The following is a 21,660-nucleotide window of genomic DNA, read 5'->3' as shown; positions in this document are numbered from 1 at the left end:
ATATACGAAAAAAAATCTAGCTTCTGCCCGTCTTTTTAAAACAAAATACTTTCTAAAAGAAGTGATTCAATAATTATTATCGTCACCCGTTTAACTTTGAGGTGAATTTTACGTAAAAACTTTGCTATCAAGAATTAGTAACGAAAGAAGAGTTAAAGATGATGAAATCGTCAGTGAATGGCCAATATAAATGATCGCTTTGATTTATGATTGCAACTGTTAGAATCCTCTCTTATTAGAAACTAGATGCTTTAAAGTTCTTATTAGAAATTTAATGTTCCTTCTATTTTCCTATACTTTTAGAGAACAATTTTAAAATACTAGAAGTATTGTACATATGTGTAAACAAATTGTATTACTAAATTCCATAATATAAGTGCATTGCATTTACATCGGCTTGTATACGTTAAGCACGTGTCGGACTACTCGCGAGTTTTATTATTTCTCTAAAAGTGACGTAATACATATCATCATATATGTTCAACACGTTTTTTACTCTTTTATTATAAAATATCGACTGGTTTTTATCATTTATTACCACGATCGCCTCCTCTCTCTTTCTTTCTCTCTTCTAGTTAAGTTAAGTTATTAATTATATAATTATATCGTAACGGCTCTGTCATGTTTCTTAAATATTCATTATACATATACCCTTTCATGGTAATTTCTTAATAAAGATTACAAAGAAAGAGCAGAGTATAAAAAGCTATGACGCACACGCACGAGAGATCGAGGTGAATCATTATTTCGCGTTTCTCGCCTGTGTGATATGAATTGGGTATAGCGCGATAATGAACTTTAGCTAAGTTGTCCCACACAAGGACGAGTATTAACCCTCGACCGAAGCACTGCAATCCACTTACATAACCGAAGTTACCGGGTGCCCGAGGGAGTTGAGAGGATATATTTCTATCACGTTGAAGGCCGGCGAAGTGTTTTCCCGTAGTAATATCTTATAATCCTATTTGCACGAGTATAGCTCTCGCGTCCAGGTAAAATTAAACTCCAAATAGCATTTTAAATTTCCTTCAGTAGCTCATTAATATTACTTATTCTTTCATCTCTTAACGCGACGTAACAAAAAAAAAACAACAGAAATTACTACAATCCTACTTGTGCGGGACGCGAATACCGAGAGTTGGATCACCCTCGTTGATATTACGAATCTCGCGTGTCGTGTAACAGTTGCAGACCGGGGTGGCAGGTTTACCTGCGCGATGTAACGGCAATTAATATGCTTATCGTGGCAACAACGAGATGATTGAAACAGGGATACCTTCCATGGAGAAGTTTGAATTATTTAGTACCGACGAAGTCGGCGTAACACATATCATTTCGCGCAAAAACAATAATTTCTATCGCAATAAATAATCGTCGTATCTCCGCAAAGAAAGCAGCTTGCGAGAAAAGAAAAGCAATACTGCGAACGTTCTCAATCGCAGTTGCCAATCCTTTAATTTATCTACTGGATTTTATATGCTCTCTCTTTCTCTCTTTTACAAATAAATTTAATTTAAAACGATTAACTTTTATGTTGCTGAAATCGAGCACGAGTTTTACATTAAATTTAAAAAAAAAAATGAACCACGGAGCAAACGGCAAACGTTTAGCGCTAAATGCGCGGCGAGAATACCGGTCTGTGCATTTTTCCCTCTTCCCCGCTGGCCGAGAGATCGGGGCCCCTATACAATCGGCGTTTTTACGAGCGAGGCGATCCACAATGCAACCGGTTGTTGCGACGATAAAACGCAGTCGAACGACGGGATCGCAACATTTTACTGCCGTCGACGGCAGCCCAATTACGATCAATTTAACTGCGCGGAGAGTTTCTTTCTGGTTGATCTACGCCGCGCGCGCGCGCGCGCGCGCGTAAGCTAACTCGCAATACTTTAAAAACACTGGCGAAACGGATCGGTAAAGCCGATCGATTCACTTTGCTCGAGTGCCGGAACTCGTCGGATATCGATACCGGAGTTTCCGTCTTCGAGTTTAATGGCGCACGTGCTCGCCGATCGGAAATGCTACAGGCTCGCGTTTAAACTATAGGCCCGCAAAATAAATCCGCAAACTTCGCGCATAAAATAAATTGCGGGCAACAAGAGGAATAAAATAAAATTATTGTGTCTCTCTTGGAGGTTTATCGATGAGATAATGAGTAAATAATCGACAGTTACTATCTGCGTCTAATCTGGCGAGCGAGACTCGAAACGTCGAATCGCGTGATTCGCGAGCACAATTGCGGCGAGCTCGCAATTTCGAGTCGTTTAGATTTCCAGAAGTACCGCAATTCCGCCGCTGCCGAGTGCCGGTCGACGCCGCCGCCTTTTTTATCGCATCTCGCAGAACAAGCTCTTGTGAACATAATCGGCTCGTTTGTGTCAGCGCTGCTGACGAGAGGTGAGATTTTTGCCCAAAGACCGCGCGGTTCGCGTCGCGGCACAAAACTCGATTAAACGTTTCACCCCTTCGTGGATATGCTCGACGTGGATATGCTCTGGATTGCATTTGAACGTTACGTGGGCAAACTATAATAAATAATTTGATTGAAGTCCACTTCTGACGGACCACCATACACTATCAAAAATCAAAATATAAACGAATGAATAGACAAGCGAAATAAGAGACAAGTGGACGCATCTCACATTTCGTCGATCGGTGAAAATTTCAAAAAATTACGCTGTGGAAACATTGTGTGTGTGTGATCGAAGGTTCACTTTTTCCTCACTTTGGGCGATTCATTCGGGGATGGTATAACTCGAAAGCGACTCTTGCGACGAATTTGAAAAGATCACTGCGATTTCTCTTTACACCCAAAATTGACATGCACTCTTTTCTCTCGCGCTCGGTCGCGTCATTCGAGACGGCGCGCGTTTGCCGTCACGCGGAACGTGCCGAAGAGACGCGCGAACGAAACGGTTCGGAACTGGTTCAACGAAGTCGGCCGTTCCCGGCGGTGCGCGCGCGACGAACAATGCGAACTTCTGAAGGGGGGTAGGACGAGCGAGCGAGGGAGGAAGAAAGGAGGAGGTGGAAAAGGCAGAGGAAGAGCTGGAGAAGAGGAGGAAAGAGACGACGGCGGAGGCAGAGTCGCACGTGAAAGGCGATTTAAAGGGAAAAAGAACGAGGTGGCCGATGAAAAAGGAACGTGCGAAGAGAACGAGGGAGGGAAAGGGAGAGAGAAATACGGCTGGAGGGGAGGAAGGAGCATGGCGAACCGGTCGCAGCCTCCGCTCGTCAGCTGGAAGCTCAGCTGCAACCGGGCGCGGTGACCTCGACTCTGCAACGCGCGGTGGCGGTGCTTCGCGGAAAAGCGGAGTCGATTCGCGAGCGATAACGGTGATTCGCGACAGCGAATCGTCGTCGCCCATCGTCCTCGTTGCTCTTTCCGCGCGAATCCCTACGCCCTCCGGGAAGCTTCGACGAGAAAGGTTTTCGCGCGACGTGAAGCGCTTTCGGATGCGACAGCGTGTGTTTACACTGTTAAATTCCTAGTGTCAAATTATACTCAATTTTAGTCATTTTTAATCATAGGTCGCTACTGGTCCTACTCACAACAATATGTCGTTAATTTAACTGAACCAATAAAGTTAAAATAATACTGTTTTGTGTTAAAGTAATAAATTTCGACACACATTGTAGTTAAAAATAACAAAATGTTATTTAACTCAAGGTATTACTGGCTTAAATTTCGTTCTTTAACAGTGTAGAGAGACATGACTGCAGATATTGCGTAAGAACCGAAAAATGATCTCTATGCAAATTCGCATCGCGTCGCGAATTGTGTGAAACGTGTTTTTTAATCAATATAACATCGCAAGCAAAAAAAAAAAGACTGGTGATCGCTTACGTAATTGTTCATCGCTTTCCGAAACCACACCAAAGTGTCGCGTTTAGTGTTTACTATATCGTTATAATTATCCGAATTAGAATTCTATCAAGTATCTGAAATTGAATGAAAAATACAGCTTTATGATACACGAGACTGTTTCTATGCTTAGCTCGCACGAAACTTCTCAATTTGAATGGTTTATTCAGTATAAGTGACGCGAAATGCTCTGCATAATTAAATCTTATAATAAGGATCTGAAATTAAATTCACGCAATGTATGGCGCCGTTCGCGACAATGTCTCTCAAGAGTGGCATAAAGACGAGCTACTGCAGAATGAACGACATTACACGAGATTACTTTGGTCCTCGGCGAAATATTTTCTCTTATTCTCAAGCGGGAGATTCACAATGAGTTTTCATTATTAAAGCGCGCTACCCGTGCTAGATAAGCAGCGAGCAATGAATATATTTTTTAGATTATCACGTCAACAAAGTTATTCCGGGTTTTCGCGATTAAATCCGACTGGCCCCCGTTCGGCAGTCGAAATTACACGAATGACGAATGAGCGTTCCCATCTGTTCAATTATGCGCATTGTGCAATGCAGATTCACGTAGTTTAAGGATCCCATTTAATGGAGCATAACCTTTTTGTTGTAGATATCGAAGAAATTTGATTCTCAAAATAAAATAAATGTATATTATAATTCGTCGTGTTTTCGATAACTATTTTTCAAGACTGATCTTCCTAAAAATTAACTCAAATATGTTGATATTTCATGTGTAGAGGAGAAAACTGGTTTATAAATTACCATAGCAATTGCTAGTTTTGTATCAATATATTATTAGTCGCCATAAAAATCTAATATACAAAATAACATACATATACATACACACAAACACACATACACTCTCTCTCTTCCTCCCTCCCTCTCTCTCTCACTCATTTGTTCATGAGAATTACTACCGCTACTTTAAAGCATACGTCTGAATAAAGATTTCGTGTTAATCAATACGACAATTTTTATTCCGAAATAATCAAAGAAACGTCAATTCTTTCGCGATAATTTATTGCGAAAGGACATATTTCTGACGTCGGCGATACCCGTCGTCGAGGTCAGCCCTGGGAATCGACGCGTCGCGTCGCGAAAATCTCGCGAGGTGAAATCGCCGATGTGCAAAGTGTCACGTACTTATTCTTATAAGGGAGTTATTCCTGTTCTTGATAAAAGCGGAAAAATGCAAGCTCGCGATAACAGATCTGAGTCATACTTTTCTCCTTAAATTTTAGTTATCGCGCTAGGAAAAAACGATGCGCGCAGTGAAACAGAAATTTAATATTGGTATGCATTAATAAAAATTACTCAAATTGTAAGTCAGTTAAAATTAGATTGATCTTTCAATAACCACTTTTCTCTCGATATCATTCGCCTAGATACGCGTTCTCAAATATTCGTCTGCACTCATTTTAAAAGAATCACGAGTGTCCGTATTTGAAACGCGAACTTGGACGATTTGGCACTGAAAATTAAAGGCCTCTGTTCGAAATTGGAGACTCGCGGCAATCACACAGGCGACAACGAAATTTAAATGACGAGTATTATTCACGCTAATGACAACAGTCATTACATGAGAATTTTAATTGTCGCGGAACGCGCGCGCGTCTTGGAATTTAAAAATATAAACATTTTAAATTATTAAGCGCGGCGAGGTACGGACAACGACAATTTCGAGAACAAAGGAATGACGTGGTTTCCACGAGTACTTAACCGAAAACGATCCGATGCTCTCGCGAGAGACTAGAGAGTGTCTCAATCGGACAACCGACACTTTGATCGCGAAAGGCGACCGTTGTCACCCGACGCGAGTCAATTCATCAGAGGATGCGAGGTGCGAGGAGCGTTCGATTCCGCCGACCTCGGCTCGCGCTAACCCTAGTTTAACCGAGCCCCCTTCCCCTCCCTACGATCCTGCCGTGCCTTCGACGCGAGCGGGGTCGCATCGCCGTGTATACGATCGAATCAACGCGCGCGCGAATCCGCGCCGCGCGAGCCGAATTTTCCTCCTTACGTGCGATTTACCCGCGGCCGCGTACTTAATCCGCGCCGCGAATCGCGCGACGGACGCGGACGGGGCGAATCCCGGGGATCGGCGTTTCCAGGATCAACCGAGGCTGTCATCGTCGGCGAACGACGGCGAACGAGCGCCGCGCCGTAGCCGCCGTATCGCGTTCGCGGAATCGACAGTCGACTCCGGTAGCGGCGAACCGGTCGGTCGGTGCATCAGCTGAGAGCCCAGCTGAACCCAGGAGAGAGCGACCGATGTAATAACCTCAACCTGTCTCCCTCTTTCTCTCACTTACAACGCGCGCGCGCACACACATACACCCACGTACGCACACAATCACGGATGCGGCACACGTACGCACACTCGCGGCGAATTTCGCGAAAAAAGCGACGTTGGCAGGGTTAGACACGGTACCTGGTCTACCTGGACGGCGTCCCGGTGGCACGACGACGACGATCCGCGAAGACTCGCCGGCGGGTATCCGCGAAACTTTTCGAAAGCCCACTCTCACAATGGAATCTTCCAGTAGACTGGCCGACTGGCCGAGCCGGCGCGGCGGCGGCGGCGGCGGCGGCGGCGAGAGCGGAGCGGAGCCGTTCTCCCTTGCGTGCGCACCCACCGTGCGCGGCGGCCGTTCGGCTTTTTCGACGGGGGGAAGAAAAAAAGACGCGATTTCGTAACGCGTACGACCGGTGACACTGAGGACGGGGACGCGTCCGCGTAGCCGGCGCGAGACACGCTGTATGTCACCGGCACGGCACGGTAGCACGAACGCAAACGCGGATCACGGTACGTAACGCGCGCGCGAGCACCGCTGATGACAGTTCGGGCTCCTCGGCTCGGCTCGGCCCGGCTCGGCTCGGCTCGGGCGAGCAGGCGAGCTGCGACTGCTGCGAGCTGTCACTCTCTCCCCGCCGCGCGAGAATAGTCGAGCGAGCGCCCCGTTCGTGCCGCCTGCCGCCATCTGCCGTCGCCGGACGCGAAGCCGAACATCAAACTTCAAACTGCTTCAAACTCGTTCGAAAGCAATCGAAGCCCGCGAATGACGCTCGCTTTCGAACCGACCGCCTACCCTGATGGAAATATTTCACTGAAATATCATCAACTTTTACTGATCATTCTCTCGAAACCCCATTTCGTTGTCGTTCCATCATATTTCAATAAAAGTTCAGTTTCTTCAGTTAAATTCAGTGAATTTTATGATAACTAACGTAAAAGAAATTTTTTTTATTACTTTCCAACAGTATAATTGAACTTTGCTTATATTATTATCCTATTATTATGAAATGGGGTTAATTGAGAGAATTCCAGTAAAATATTTCTATCAGGGTATGGTAAATCGAAAATTTTGCGAAAAAGATTTCGCAGGGACTACCCAGCAACAGCAAGTCCACAATAAAGTCAAAATGACGATTTTTAGATCATTTTGACTTCATTGTGACTTTCCGTTCTATAATACCTGGGGATATATTTGCTCGTACTGATAAAGAGACGATTCTTACGGCAATTTCGTAGCAATCAAAACACGATTATCTAGCGATTTCGCGCTTCCGTTCAGCAAGTAGGAACGGCGATCGCTAATTATAATCGCGTGTGCCATGCATTTAGTTCCACGCAATCGAGCTATATGGAAAATCTATTGTATGAGTAATACCACGGTTCCATCTCTCGATGGAACTGTCATGTCGCACGCTCGCGACGATATACCAAACATATATACGTATATACATCGTTATACATCAAACATACTCGGTGACGTGATTTTCTATTAAGCGTGCGGTATAATTAGGACTTGAATTACGCCAAACGAGAAATACGCCAATCGAGCTTAGAGCGGCGCGAAAAAACGTAAAGATCGTATTCGAGTGTCTCTCTCTCTCTCTCTCTCTCTCTCTCTCTCTCTCTCTCTTACGTGATCATTTTTATCAAATTAACTTTAATCTCGGTACTTTAACTTCGTTACTTTTTATCTTTTTCTAATTAAAGTTAAAGTTAATCTACATTACTAGAAATGGACATAGGTATCTGAACTCATCGGAACTGTACCCTCGATGCAGCCGTGTCGAGATCCCGGTCGATGAAACGACGTCGATCGCGAAGATCCGCGACAACCGAAACGTTCCGGCGAAAGCCCGTCGCTTTAACCTGGCATTCCTGAGGAAAATGTGCGTCGCTGTACGTTCCTAACGGGTAAAATTCGCGATTATTTGCGGAGCGATCGCGCTCCGTGTAACTCCGAAGTGACGCGCCGCGTAAAGTGTCATGGCGGCCGGATATTGAGCGCGGCCGCGCGACATCGAACGGTTTGAATATCGAAACGGTTTGAAATGGGGAAAGTCTTAGAAAGACTTTCTACGCAATTTTTACAATTTACGATGACTCCGTCTCTAATATTCGCTCATCCTTCTTTACTTTATAATAAGCGCTGGATAAATAAGAGTCGTTATTTTCTCTATTTTCGGGAAAAATTTTAAACCGGCTAGATATTTACGCATTAATTCAGGAACGGGCATCTGAGGTGATTTTTACATTTTTTAAAATGTAATTCTTTCGGTTTTTTGTTTCTCTTTACTTTTTTCAAAAAATGTTGAGTAAATCTATTTATACTTGCAATATGTTTACGTATTGTAAAAATAGATTATCAAATATTAATAAATTATAAAACAATTAAAAGTATGCAATATGTAATTAATAACACTTTTAATTGGGGCGGAAAATCACCCCAGGTGGCCATTTGTGCAAGAAAACATCAGACGCTCGTTCCCGGATTAACAAAGTCGATTAACTCTTTTTAAAAAGCATCGTAATAGCTGAATCGCAGTTTCAGTAACTTTTTATTATAACAACTTGATTTCTCTCGTACAAAAAAAGGAACGTTTTCCAAACGTTTACAATACGCAACAACTTTTCACCTCTCAGACGCATATGTTCCCATTGCAGTTTCACTTAATAAATAATATCATTCTTCGTATTATTCTCTCGGTAATTCGTTCTCCCACGCACTTGACACAGGCGTACATTTGTTTCCTTAAAACAATGCACGCGCCTCCCGCGTCGGCCAGACGATCGATATCCCCATTTTTTTAACATTTTGTTTCGTCGAGGTTGATGCAAACGTATCCCGATGTAATCTCACAATGCCTAAATTGATATTAATCGAAACGCATGCAATCCATTAAAATTCAATCTAAATATTGCGAGTAATATATTCGTGGATAACGGGAATTTACCACAATATTGAATTAGAACCTGCTGACAGAATATTTCTATGACTATTGGCAATTCGCGTAGTGTTGCGTCATGATAATGGTTACTGCGACGACAGGTGGACGTTTATTTTTTTTAATTTATTCGCGATTATTGTAACCGCTTCTTGAGTCTTTGTGCGATAGCTGAGACGAGCGCGGCGCCCTTGCCGCTTCCATCTTCCGCGTGGATTAATTTGAACTGCGATCAGAACAAATATATTTATACAAAAGAAACTTCCATAGAAAGTATTAAGTATGTTAGAAATCTCATCTTTAAAGGCAGAACGCTGTTGCATTTTGTGATATAATACACTAGAAATTTTCTCTTGACTCTTTATCTAAGCAGCATGTTTTCTAAGCAAAGAAGCGGCTTCGTGATTTGCAATTAATATCAATTTTAAAACTTCTACGTACCTTTCGTCCTGGAGCGAGAAGTGAGATGTACTGCTTCATCCAATTTTCTAATCGAGGATGATGCTTGTAGAGAGATCCATCTACGGCGATTGTCACTTGTTCCTTATCGATACGATCTAGCAAACTCGCAAGACCTTGGACAGAAATCATCGATGAAATTATTAAATCTTTGCTTCACAGGCGCTGTTTGAAATAGTATCGTTCAAGTGGCTCTACTAACGTACATATCGACACTAGAAGAGTTGCGCGGTTAGAGGCGACCTCGCACACATATTGAACGATTCTGATATCATCCTCGTCCGGAATGATCCCGAATTTCCCAAGGATCTCCTTCGTATTACTGACGCCGCCATCCACAGAGTCCCTGAAGTCACGAAATTAAAGGTAAAACTGCGAATCTTTACGGATCAAACGGTTAATTTGAACTTATATGAGTGAACTTACTGCTCGATGTGCGATATCAGATCGGTGGTAAGATTACCGGGTGTTAGGAGGCTGTCTGATGCAGATTCTCCTACAAACAAAAGCCCCTCTTTGGTCAACTTCGCAAGTATCACGCGCACCACCTCACCGAGATATTTGCCAGCAATGTACTTTTCAAATCTAAGAAGAAGAAAAAAGTTTCAATAATGTACAAGGATCTTTTCTTTATTATACAAGCCATCGCGCCCTAGAAGCTAATTTTAGCTTCAAAGATTCTTGTATAAAGTTGTGCACCTTTAATTTTCTTGACTTATATCACATGCAATTCAATAAATAGAATATTTTCACTAAACACAATCGTTCGACGTATCATTCTTTATGTAATTGATAAAATTATTATATCAATTATTAGTCATTAAAAAAATGTAATATCCAAAATCTTAATTTTTTTTTTTACAGATACAGGCAAACTGATAAAAATACAATATTATCGGAAGTGATATCCACTTGTTGCAAAGAGAATAATTACAACCTAATTAATGATAATGCAACGAGTTTGTTCACTTACGTAAATGAATTCGCGATAAGGGAATTTGCGTCGTTCTCGCGATCGAAATCCGTCTTGATGAAGTCCAAGACGCCGTTATCACCGAAGGCGCCCCACTCAATATCAATGATAACCTGGAGCAAGGAAAATTTGATCAATAACTTGTAGATGTTTCCACGCTGCGAGTACAGAAAAAGAGGGAGAAAAAAAGAAAGAAAGTAAAAAATGTGATATAACATTAAAAAGATTACTAATATAAAATAAGTATGAAATAATCCTTTTTAAATTCTTTATCAAATAAGAAGCAAAGTTTTGACTGAGAAAATAGTGGCATCTATCTCTTCTTTTTATATCATGTACGTTATCATATGGTGTATCGAGAATTTACTTCTCTCTCGCCGTGTCTCTCCGGTTCCCAATGCTCGACCCGATCCGCCCGTTCCAGATAACAGGCGTTGCTACCAGTTCCCAGAATAAGTCCGATCGCCGTGTTGTGATCCAAAGTTGATGCTTGGATCAAGGTACCCGTCGTGTCGTTTAAAACGGCTACGACCTTCACCTTCGTGTCGCCCCGTCGATCCAACGCCTCTCGCAGTAGCCTCACAACGTCCTTGTTTACAGCATCGGGGCAGTTAAAAGTTTTGGTCCATGTCACCAGAATACCGACGTCCAACGAGTGTTGAATGATCGGGAACGAGAAGGTAAAGCCTGCGTAATACGGGCCGTCAAGGTTGGAAGTAGAAGAGTGTGCAATAACGTCGGACAAACGTAGATAGTTATGCTAATAGAGCTGGTTACATTAATATATCTTTCCACCGATTTCCTGCGGCAAACAAAAGTGTTTTCTACGATACCTCGTCGCGAGGGTCGTTATTTATAGAGTATATCGCGTGTGGCAATTCGCGTTAATTAAAGATTTCACGCGTTCAATATTCTGACGCGTACCGTGGACGCGAAACTCAATTTACCGAGAGGAAGCTCCACGTCCTGAAGACCCTGAGAAATGACGAAATCACTGACACACTCAGCCAAATAGTCAAACAGGGGGATTGCCGAGCCGACTCTTAATTCGGACCCGATGTAATATCGCTGCACCTCTTGTCGTATGGGAGCACCATGGGCCAATTCCAACAGGAGCACACGAAAGTTGGTGCCGCCGAGATCGAGTGCCAAGTAAAGACCTTCTTCTACAAGTATTCAAGCATACATTTCAATTATCAGTATTAAATTGATTATCAATAGCGCGATAGGTATCATATTTTCAATATCTATTGGTATCTTCTTTCTGATTATGATTTTTCGATCTTTAATTATCTAGTGAAATAAAACTCACATCTCTTTATCATCCAAAATAATTTACCGTGTATATAAACTATAAAATTGTAGAATGTATTTTTATATATAATTTATATTATTATTTTAATTTTTAATACACAATAATATTATTCAAAGATTAAAAGAAATTTTCACTAAACAGCTTTGCACAAGCTTTAACAGATTTCGAGCATCTCATCGCATCTCTTATTTCGTATAAAAAATTATTGAAATTCTTATAGGGTACGCAATATAGTAAACTCTGCTAGACAAATTAATGATTGATATCTGTGTAATTAAATAATTCAATATAAAATATATCAATATATTAAATGATTCAACATATATTATAATGCAAATATAAAAATCAATATAAAATACTTTGATTGTGATATTTTTATTGTCGGGAAAAGACAAACAATTCGGGATAGTTAACCAGTTTCGTTTTTCTGCTGTTTCTCTACTGTTAATATCTTTGCTAAACAGTGATAAGACTTATAATAGGATATAAAATGCACGTCAGAGTGATACGCGCTATCATTAAGGAATTAAGCGTAGAAACTTCGTTAATGACCTGTTCCATCGAGTAGTTCCGGTACATAGGTGTTCTCCATCTGCAATGAGGACGGTAGCTGGTGGATTCCCTTATTCATTTCCGAAATGAAAACATCCTGTATCTTCCTAGCAGTCGCTGCGGAGAATCGCATATCCGCCATGTAGTTCTCGACCTGTGAACAGAGTTTTTCCCTTTAAAAAATGTATTACTTGTGACGTATGACGTATATGATACATGCGTGTCGACATAGGATTTTTATGGCAGGCAATATCATCTCGTCATCGCAAAAAAAAAAAATTTTCCTCGATCCATAAATTCCGTCGGTATCTCGGCATACAAGTATATCGCACGGAGTTACGAAGGCACGGTATTGTTTACATCTTACGTTATGTATTACGCAGTTTCTAACAGAATTCTGAACAGACATACCGCAGAGAAACTTATGCTGCACGTGCAGCATACAAAGTGTTATATTCTGAATTAATTACATCTAACGTAACGAATAAGATTTATATACGCACACATTCAAATAGATGTTTATCAATGTTTAAGAATTTCCTCGTGACGAGATTAATGAATTTACTGTCTCTCACATATCATACAAGAACAGCTACTTATTATTATGTATGAGTATAAGCAACTAATTTAATAGACTTGCATAAATTATTTTTTTTATTAATAGTTTTTCAAAAGGAAACAGTTGTATGTATGTAGAGTACGCATTCTTGTAGTACTACGTTATATTTTGTTTACCAAAGCAAAGCGATGTAATAAATCGAGAAAATGCTGAACTTAATTACATATCTATATAAACTTTGCGACGCTCATAAAAATAATTCGTAAATATTATTGCAGGATTTTTACATTTAACATTATGTTATTAAATAACTGCTATTAATATTTTTTTAAAATCTCATTTTGCAAAATAAATTTATGAAGAAATTTGGATAAAATTTGTGATAAAGTTCTTATTATATTTCACTTTATTTTAGAATTATAGAAAATTAAAAGATTTTATGCGCATAAATAAAATTATTTATGTGACCACATATTTGCAACAAAATATGATTGATAATAAATGTGTCACAATAAAAGATTAATCTTTTCTCTGTCTCAATAAGTTACTAGGAGTCCGCGTTGTTATCTATAAACAGATAAACTGTTCGTACGTCTTCAACTTTTAGCAACACCCGATTACCTCTTGATAACCTTATAACTTAAAGAGCAAGATAAAAGTTGTGACGAAATCTATGATAACCCCGAAATCCGACTTGATTCACTTTTATTTGAACTGTCCTCTGAGACGAGACCCGCATAATTATATATATATATATATATATATATATATATATATATATATAAAGTATGCAAGATTAAATAATCACAATTTTCTATTAACCGAACGTAAGGTTAATGGACTTCCTATTATACACATCACATTTTGAACGCAATACAATTGTAGAAATCTTGTTAAAAGCAAGTTAAAACAAAAATACATAATCGATGATTTTATTCTAGATTTTGGATATTACTTAAAAATTTTACGTAGAAGATAATGTCTATTGAAATTTCTGCGTAAATATTGCATAATCTTACAATAAATATCAGAGATTAGAACGTGCCAAATTTTTTTTTCCCAAAAAGTTATTTTACATTTTTAATCTTCTTAAAAAAAAGATTTTACTGGTCGGACAGTAAATACTTTCTCACGCCTGATATTTATGATATTTAATCGTATATGTGATATGATCAGCATAATTAAAAGGAAGAAATAGAGTCTGTAGATAATAGGCTCATGTCACTAAACTCTTAATTAATATATCGCGAAATAAACGTCACACATGTGTTGTTGATTATTTCATTTCTTTTATGTACATCCAGACTGTATGTAATAATTAAACGGCCATTTTTTTCCCTTCTCGATTCGTGTTGTATGTTATGAAAAATTAATAGGTTTAATAATATACTTCAACATTAAAAAGAAACTTACGTGTAACATCTAAATGAAACATTTAAAAAAGAATAGAATTATTTTAAATAATTATTTACAAATTTTATTCAGACTTAAATCTCTTATTAATTAGAAAATCTGTATCGCCTGCCATTTACATGTTAGATATTCATTAAGAGGAAAGGAACAATCAAATAAGCGAATGAAAAAGTTGAATTAATAATATATATCCGATATGTCCGATACACTAATTCTTATAAACACGAAAAGACAAAGAATATATGCAATGAAAGGAAATAATTTATTTCATAGTTTTCTTATTATCTCTAGTAAAATTTGAATCAAACATGCCATCGTTAGTTTCATTACACATATGTAATGATTTCTCAGTGTATATTCTTATCAAATTTCGATATAACCAGCCTTCAACTTCATCGTACGATTGGATTAAGAGAGCAGAAGTTCAGAGTAAACATGGAATTGAAGATAAGACGAACGAAATATTAGAGAAATTCAAATAGTCGTTACACTCACTTTTTGTCGTCTAACATCGTCGGAAAGTATCAACGACGATACTTGAATCGCCTCTTGAAGTGCATGGTCCGCAGGAACGACCATGTCGAAACGTTATCGAGTCTCTGAAAAAAGAAAAATATTGATAATCATCAATAAAATATCTGATCTGATTCGAAGCAGCAAAGTAAGAATAATCGCTTAAATACGGATCTTACTTTCATAAGTGATCTTTTGATTATACTAAACGAGTGCACTAATTGAAATGAAACTGTTTTGTTTCATCAAATTTGTACATGCTTGTATTTCAACAAAAAAGTATTATAAAATATAACATAATTTTATCGTCACTGGATTATCATAAAATTGTAGTGTATTGCATGTAGTTTTGTTCTAAATTAAATATCGGTGCGGATATTGCTTAGACACAACATCTGCTATCTCAATTCTACCAACGCGTCGCGTCGCTCTAATATCATGACAAATTAATTTAGAATAGACATTCGAGTCTATCGCAAGTGTCTATCAGCAGAACCAAAAGACGATCAGAGTTTTATCAATAGATTTTAAAAATACAATCCAATAAAAAATAATCTAACAAATATTCTCCACTGAACAAAACTGATAATTGACTGACGAATGGACTATTGGAAAAAAAATGGACTATTGGAATTAAATGTGCTGCGGTTATTTGTGCGTGAGTTTACGTTATCTCATATTCAATTAATAATTTAATACAAGGTAAAACTTATAGCTTGTATTAAATTATTAATTAAATATCACAACGTAAACTTTCACGCACAAATAATCGCGTTTGAATTTCATAGTCCACTTTTCCTTTCTAGTCGTTAGTTTTAATATCGAGAGTCTTTAGCCAATTATTTATTTAAAACTGATAATGACCAATCTTCTCTCCTAACTTGATTAAATAGTCTTTCTTTTTCTCTTTCTTCCTTCCTTAATTTTAAATTTTTTATCAATCGGATACTTTCTTCGGAAAGATTTTTTATTTTACTTTTATAAAATGTAATTAAATTACCTTCTTAATTTTATATTTTATATTTTTCTTCAATAAATATTCTGTACAATAATATTTTTATGTAGAATTACTAAAAATTGAGATTTAATATTATACGTTAAATATACGTTCAATATACGTTAAAAATATGCAACTTAATTTAATGAAGATGTCTAATATATGATAATTAATTATGTTTATTTTATAACTTGGCAAGCTATGAAAGATGATTAATCCGGTGCATGTAATTTTTGATAACATGGTTTACTTGCTCATAAATTCTGCGTCATCTAAGATAAAGTCTCTCTCTGTAACGTATCATTGCATGTCACTATAAATCAATTAACGTTCTCGATTAATGGGAAATCGAAAAGTGGAACGCGCGTTGCATCAGCGATTCTACACGGAAAAGTACTTAATTAGCTAAATGTTTCGTAAATTCCATATCACTGAATTTTTAACACATATTATAATATGAATTTACAAGACAATAAAGTAATAAAACAAATCACTCAACTGGGATGCGTCAAAATGTTGGAAACAAATAAAAATAAAGAAAACTTGAGTAGTTTGCGGCATATTTCTAAAGAATGTTGAATAGCGAAATCACAAGAATCTAGATATCAAATCACACATGAAAAAGTATTTCACTGTTAAAATAGTATGGCTTTTGATCGGTTTATCAAACGATTATAATCGAGATCACTCGATTACTCATTGGATATTAATGCAATCGTGTGAATTTGAATATCAATTTATGTTACATATACTTATTGTATACATTGCCAACGCTAGCGATACGAAGCTACATCGTGCATAACAACGCGTTATCTGTAATCACTTACATGCCTATATAAGTAAGACCATGAAAGTTAACCAGTCGTCTTTTGAGCCCGATCAACTGGTTCTGGTAGTTTGCCTCTCGCATGCCATCGTTACATTTTTCTTATGTTCGTCTCACACACAGTTCCTCTGATTCAACTCTTAAAGTAATCCGAGAGAGAAAAAGAGAGAGAGAGAGAGAGAGAGAGAGAGAGAGAGAGAAGAAATTCTATACTCATCACATTATTTAATTTGAGCATATATCTGTCGTAGTGCATGTATGTAATCATTCACAGACCACGAATTTTCTATGCGTTTGAATAATTAAATTCAATAAGATATAAAAATAGATGATTAAGTTTTATAAAATATATAACTTCCATTTTTATAGTTTTTAATATAAAAATTCGATAGTTTGATTAAAAAATTCGAAGATATTAATTATTTAGCAACCGATGAAAGTGATAGTCTGAAAATTCACACTGCAAGTGCGTTTGTTTATCAACTACAACATGATCTGGTCTTAAATCATGTCGTGTAAGTCTGGATAAATCCGAAGCAGGTAAAGACGAGGCTGCGGAAAGCGACGAGAATGTTCTTTCCGAGCTGCAAGTCGATAACGAATGAGGCTCCATTGAAATCAATTGGAAGGTGCGAAACGTCAACCGAGATAATTCAGCCAGTTGACCCGCCGAGATGATTCTAATCCAGAGTGCAACACGCACACCCGTTATCACCCCCTCGTACTCGACGATCAAGCATGGCATTTCACTGCATCTTCCTCGACCGATTGTGACGGATAGAAAACTTTCAACTGATGTGATTTGCAACACGGCGCCGTTTCCTGACATTCTCAGCACATCTATCTTTCATTTATCATACTCTGCACCAATCAGCGCATCAACGATTAAAGATCCTGACGTAAGCATAAAGGGGATAGTCTCACATGATGAGAATAATGGAGTTGCAAGAATCTCGCGAATGATCTAACCGACAATGTTATTGACAGTTATTATTGAATATTATGTAACTTCAAGGTTATTTTATGCATTTTTACAAAAATTTATTTATTAACTAGCGAATTTAGAGACTAGTTTGACATTTTCTATTAAATATTAAAATAAATTTGTTAAAATCAAAATTTAATTAATATATATATTCTTTCTATATTTCTCAAAATTTTTCTTCTTCTTCGATTATATAATAAATGCCAAATTATTTGTATGTATATATATATATATATATATATATATATATATATATTTATATGGCTGTGTTATCTTGAAATTCTTTTATAAAAAATATTATATCAATTTTCGATAAGAATATTGCTATATGTAGCAAACATGTCTGTTGCAAAACATTATATATTTGTTCAAGTAAATATATTAGATATTATGTTATATTCATAGTATGAGTTTTGTATAGCTTTACTACAAACCAATATATAAAAATGGAGCTATAACTAAAAGCAAAGAAGTTTAAGTCAAATATAATTAATCAAATAATTAACATTAATATCGAAATTAAACGTAAAAAATTTTTATGTCATTTTCAACTTTTCACGTTTCAACAAGATTTTATTGTATGTTCGAGACTAGAAGATAGAACAAAAGCAGGAAGTACAACGTATGATTTGTCTTTCGTTACGGCAGCAATGTATGTACTCCAACTTGCCGATATTGTACATTGTACAACTCTTGAAGATTAGGTTTGGCGTGAAATGCACTCCGGTTATCTAATCGCGTGCGCTTCTTCAAAGAGGTATAAATACCCTGCCTGTCGTTTGAATAATGAAAAACTTCCGTAACTCACGACCATTATCAGCAAAAGCACTGAATAAATTCTGGTCAGATCAAGGTGCGTGGGAGCCGAATACAGAAACATTCACAATTTCACATTCTTATTGTTATATATATATATATATATATATATATATATATATATATACACACACATATAGACGGGAATTTCTTTTCATATATATATATAAATATATCTGTCGCGTATTCGAGATTTATAAACAAACCAATCCTGCATTAACTTAATTAATTTTCAGCGACTAGCAAAAAAGGCTGTAGCATTTTTTCATTAAAGTCAGTAACTTACTCATAAAAAAATGTCAAAATAATAAATTCAACAAATCTTAACCACTGCAGAGTTGGTGAGTTTTGAAATAGGACGCGTATAAAAAAACGGGTGTATAAAAATAACGCGACAACTGAGACGACAAACTCTGCATTCCTGGAACGCAATAGATAAATAAAAGACGTCGCATAAGTGACATTGAGTAGTGTGATAACATTCTGTCAAATAGACAAGATTTAATGGACATCACGCGAATTGACGTGAACGATTTTTGCTACAATTTTTATTTCCTTATAATTGACGTCTTAATAACATATGTCGCTGCGAAAATTAGATGAAACATGCAACACAGTTCGATGTTCGATACCATCTGTGAAGATGATCAAAATCTCGTCGCTAACGATCTTACGTAATTTACATGATGTTACTTAAGTATTTTGAAAGTCGCCGGCTAAATAACACGGTGATAAAGCGGCAACTGGGTTTTATTCTCAATCGAATCGAGAATCAGAGACCTCATGTGTCTCATGATGCTCACGCTATCAGCTGGGAATTTTAACATTCGTGAAATAATTCTGCATAAGTTCGCTATTTTGCGCGAAAAAACGTGGATTTGTTTGCGTTTCTCAAATATGCGCGTATCGTTAGCATATAATTTGTTTTATACAAAATGCAGCAAATTTATCGAGGTAATTGAATGCTTTTTGCAATTTTTATAGAAAAAACAAGTGTTGGAAATTTTTATTAGAAACATTATATTTAAATTGTAAAAAAAAGATATATAATTATATGATAAATAATAATTCACTATAATTTAATATTCGATATAATTCAATTTTTTAATTGAAAAGAAGAAAATTAGATATTTTTAATATAATATATATAATTAAATCGTTCTTATAAAATAAACATTTCAATATAGTTTTACCACAAAAATTCCATGGAAATTTTTATAATCGCTTTCAAACTCGCTTATCACAAATACATGCTATTCTAATCCAAATGATATCGACAAAGAACTATTTAATGTCATCACAAACTTCTGTCCACAATTTAGAAACGTGTGGTCCTTGAAGTGAGCTCACCGATTATCGTCGTGATAATGCATGGTTCCGATTGCGTAAAGATAGAGAAACTGAATAAGATGTATTGGGAAATTCTGAATTACACGGCGAAACGTTTCAACGAACGTCACGTGTTACAAACTGGTGTAACAACCGGCGACAGCGCACGCAACATAATATTTCAAGGACCCACGTGGTTCTCGCTGAGAAAGTAAACATTGAAGAAGCGAGCCCGCGCATATGTAGATGAGTTTGATATCTAAAACGAGATGATATCTTGATTTTTCGACGTCCAACGCCAAGTCGGAACACTGCGATAAATCGCGATAAATCGCTGAAGAATAATTCGCGAATCTCATTGGGATATCACCGCGTGATATCCCTTAGAACCGTCACAAAAAGATATCATTTCTAACACAATTTCTAATACGATGACCGCGATTTATTTTTATAATAGCTGCTATTTTGTATATTTTTGCTGTTTATTGGAGAAATAGTTTTTCTTTGGATTCGGTCATTCAAATTGAAACGTAAAATTTGCTGATATTAAAATTTAAATTGCCAGTTACAATGTTAAGAACAACAGTTTGAAAGTGACACAAATCGGAAGACAGAATTTCAAAACTCTGATGTTGATTATCCACGAGATATTGGATCAATATATCGTAATCGCATGTAACTACTTTATTTCGAAGTAAAACTCAAAATATGTGGGTTTTTTTATCGTGAAACAAAATCGCAAAAATATCGCTGTTCCTTTTTAAAAAAAAAGAAAAAAAATTCTTTTACATCAGAATCTTTTAAAGTTATATCTAATATAATATATTGGGTTGGCAAATAAGTTCGTTCAGTTTTTTTGATTGGTATATATATAAAAAACCGAACGAACTTATTTGCCAACCTATTATATTAGAATATTCTAATATAATTAGAAATTAATCGTGAGAATTTATATTTGTTTTGATGTATCTATTATATTTATATCAATAAATTTCATATGTAATTTTATAGAAAACGAAACTTGTGTTGTGAATAAATGAAAAAGTTCATTCAAGAGAAACAGCTAGACTATAGTGTCAACGCTAGACGCATGCCAGTTTGCCTGTACTGTGTAACAATGAATTATCGTATCTTACGAAGATATTTACTTTACATCAAACCGTACATCAAAACAACTTTTTCTTCTTTAGTTCAATATTCCACACTCATTGTCAACAGTCTAGTGAAAAGGCTTGAAAGAAAATCGCTACGACAGACGCCCTCGTGACAAGTCCTCGCGCGATTCATTCACGAGTATCGACAGACGAATGGTCCAGGAATTGTTCCAGTTTCAGGGAGACAGGAGGGCGCGTTTAACGGCGACACTACTGACCCAATTTTACGAGATACGGTATACGGTACCTGATTTCGCACACGTGCTATACCGCTGCCGCTGATCTCCGGACCGATCGATGCGAGACTGACAACGCTGGCTGCTGGTCTCCGCGAGTCTGGCTCTCCGTCGCAATACACGCGCGAATGGAGCAGCGAGAAGTGTACTCTCACGACGGGGCCGAGCGACTGGTCGTTGTTGGTCGTGCCTCCGACGACGAGCTTCCAGCGTGACCTACGATCGTCTGGCGGGCCTGGCCCACGGCATCCACCACTACTGGCCGTGTGCGTCACGCATACGTCTATATACCCCGGCAGCGTGTAAACGCGTAAACGAACGGGGGGTCACGCGGGCGACCCTACCTCGGCTCCCAGTGTCTTCGTTTGACGTTCTACGCTTCTACGAAACACAGAGAACGACGTTCACGATCAAGTAC

The 21,660-nt window shown here is 37.7% G+C and overlaps 2 protein-coding genes across 5 annotated transcripts in view; both read right to left on the bottom strand.

Annotated features, from left to right (window-relative positions):
- The window catches only part of Sesn (Sestrin), a 184,482-nt gene extending 175,912 nt beyond the window's left edge, over positions 1-8,570 (bottom strand). For both annotated transcript variants that reach the window (XM_077424515.1, XM_077424514.1), the window contains exon 1: positions 6,309-8,570. The gene's annotated coding sequence lies outside the window, so the exon portion shown is untranslated. The remainder of the gene's footprint in view (positions 1-6,308) is intronic.
- A 139-nt stretch (positions 8,571-8,709) lies between these two features.
- Positions 8,710-21,570, bottom strand: LOC143907635 (hexokinase type 2). 3 transcript variants are annotated; one of them, XR_013259917.1, is made up of 11 exons: positions 21,254-21,570; positions 14,882-14,985; positions 12,415-12,568; positions 11,495-11,713; positions 10,915-11,234; positions 10,548-10,660; positions 10,001-10,159; positions 9,781-9,920; positions 9,557-9,690; positions 9,125-9,341; positions 8,710-9,035 (listed from the first exon to the last, which is right to left on the bottom strand). XR_013259917.1 is itself a non-coding variant. In XM_077424520.1 (10 exons), exons 2-10 carry the CDS (start codon positions 14,963-14,965, stop codon positions 9,252-9,254), a joined length of 1,413 nt encoding a protein of 470 aa, XP_077280646.1. In that variant the 5' UTR covers positions 14,966-14,985; positions 21,254-21,570; the 3' UTR covers positions 8,710-9,251. The 3 variants fall into 3 exon arrangements, 2 of the variants coding, with proteins under 2 accessions (XP_077280646.1, XP_077280647.1); XM_077424520.1 differs by having other exon boundaries at positions 8,710-9,341; XM_077424521.1 differs by lacking the exon at positions 21,254-21,570 and adding an exon at positions 16,724-16,747 and having other exon boundaries at positions 8,710-9,341.
- Positions 21,571-21,660: the final 90 nt, after the last annotated feature.

Source organism: Temnothorax americanus, unplaced genomic scaffold (genome assembly GCF_048541705.1).
Source record: "Temnothorax americanus isolate GAGA-0224 unplaced genomic scaffold, ASM4854170v1 Scaffold85, whole genome shotgun sequence".
In the NCBI taxonomy this organism is placed as follows: Eukaryota; Metazoa; Arthropoda; class Insecta; order Hymenoptera; family Formicidae; genus Temnothorax; species Temnothorax americanus.
This window is presented reverse-complemented; position numbering and strand designations above follow the sequence as displayed.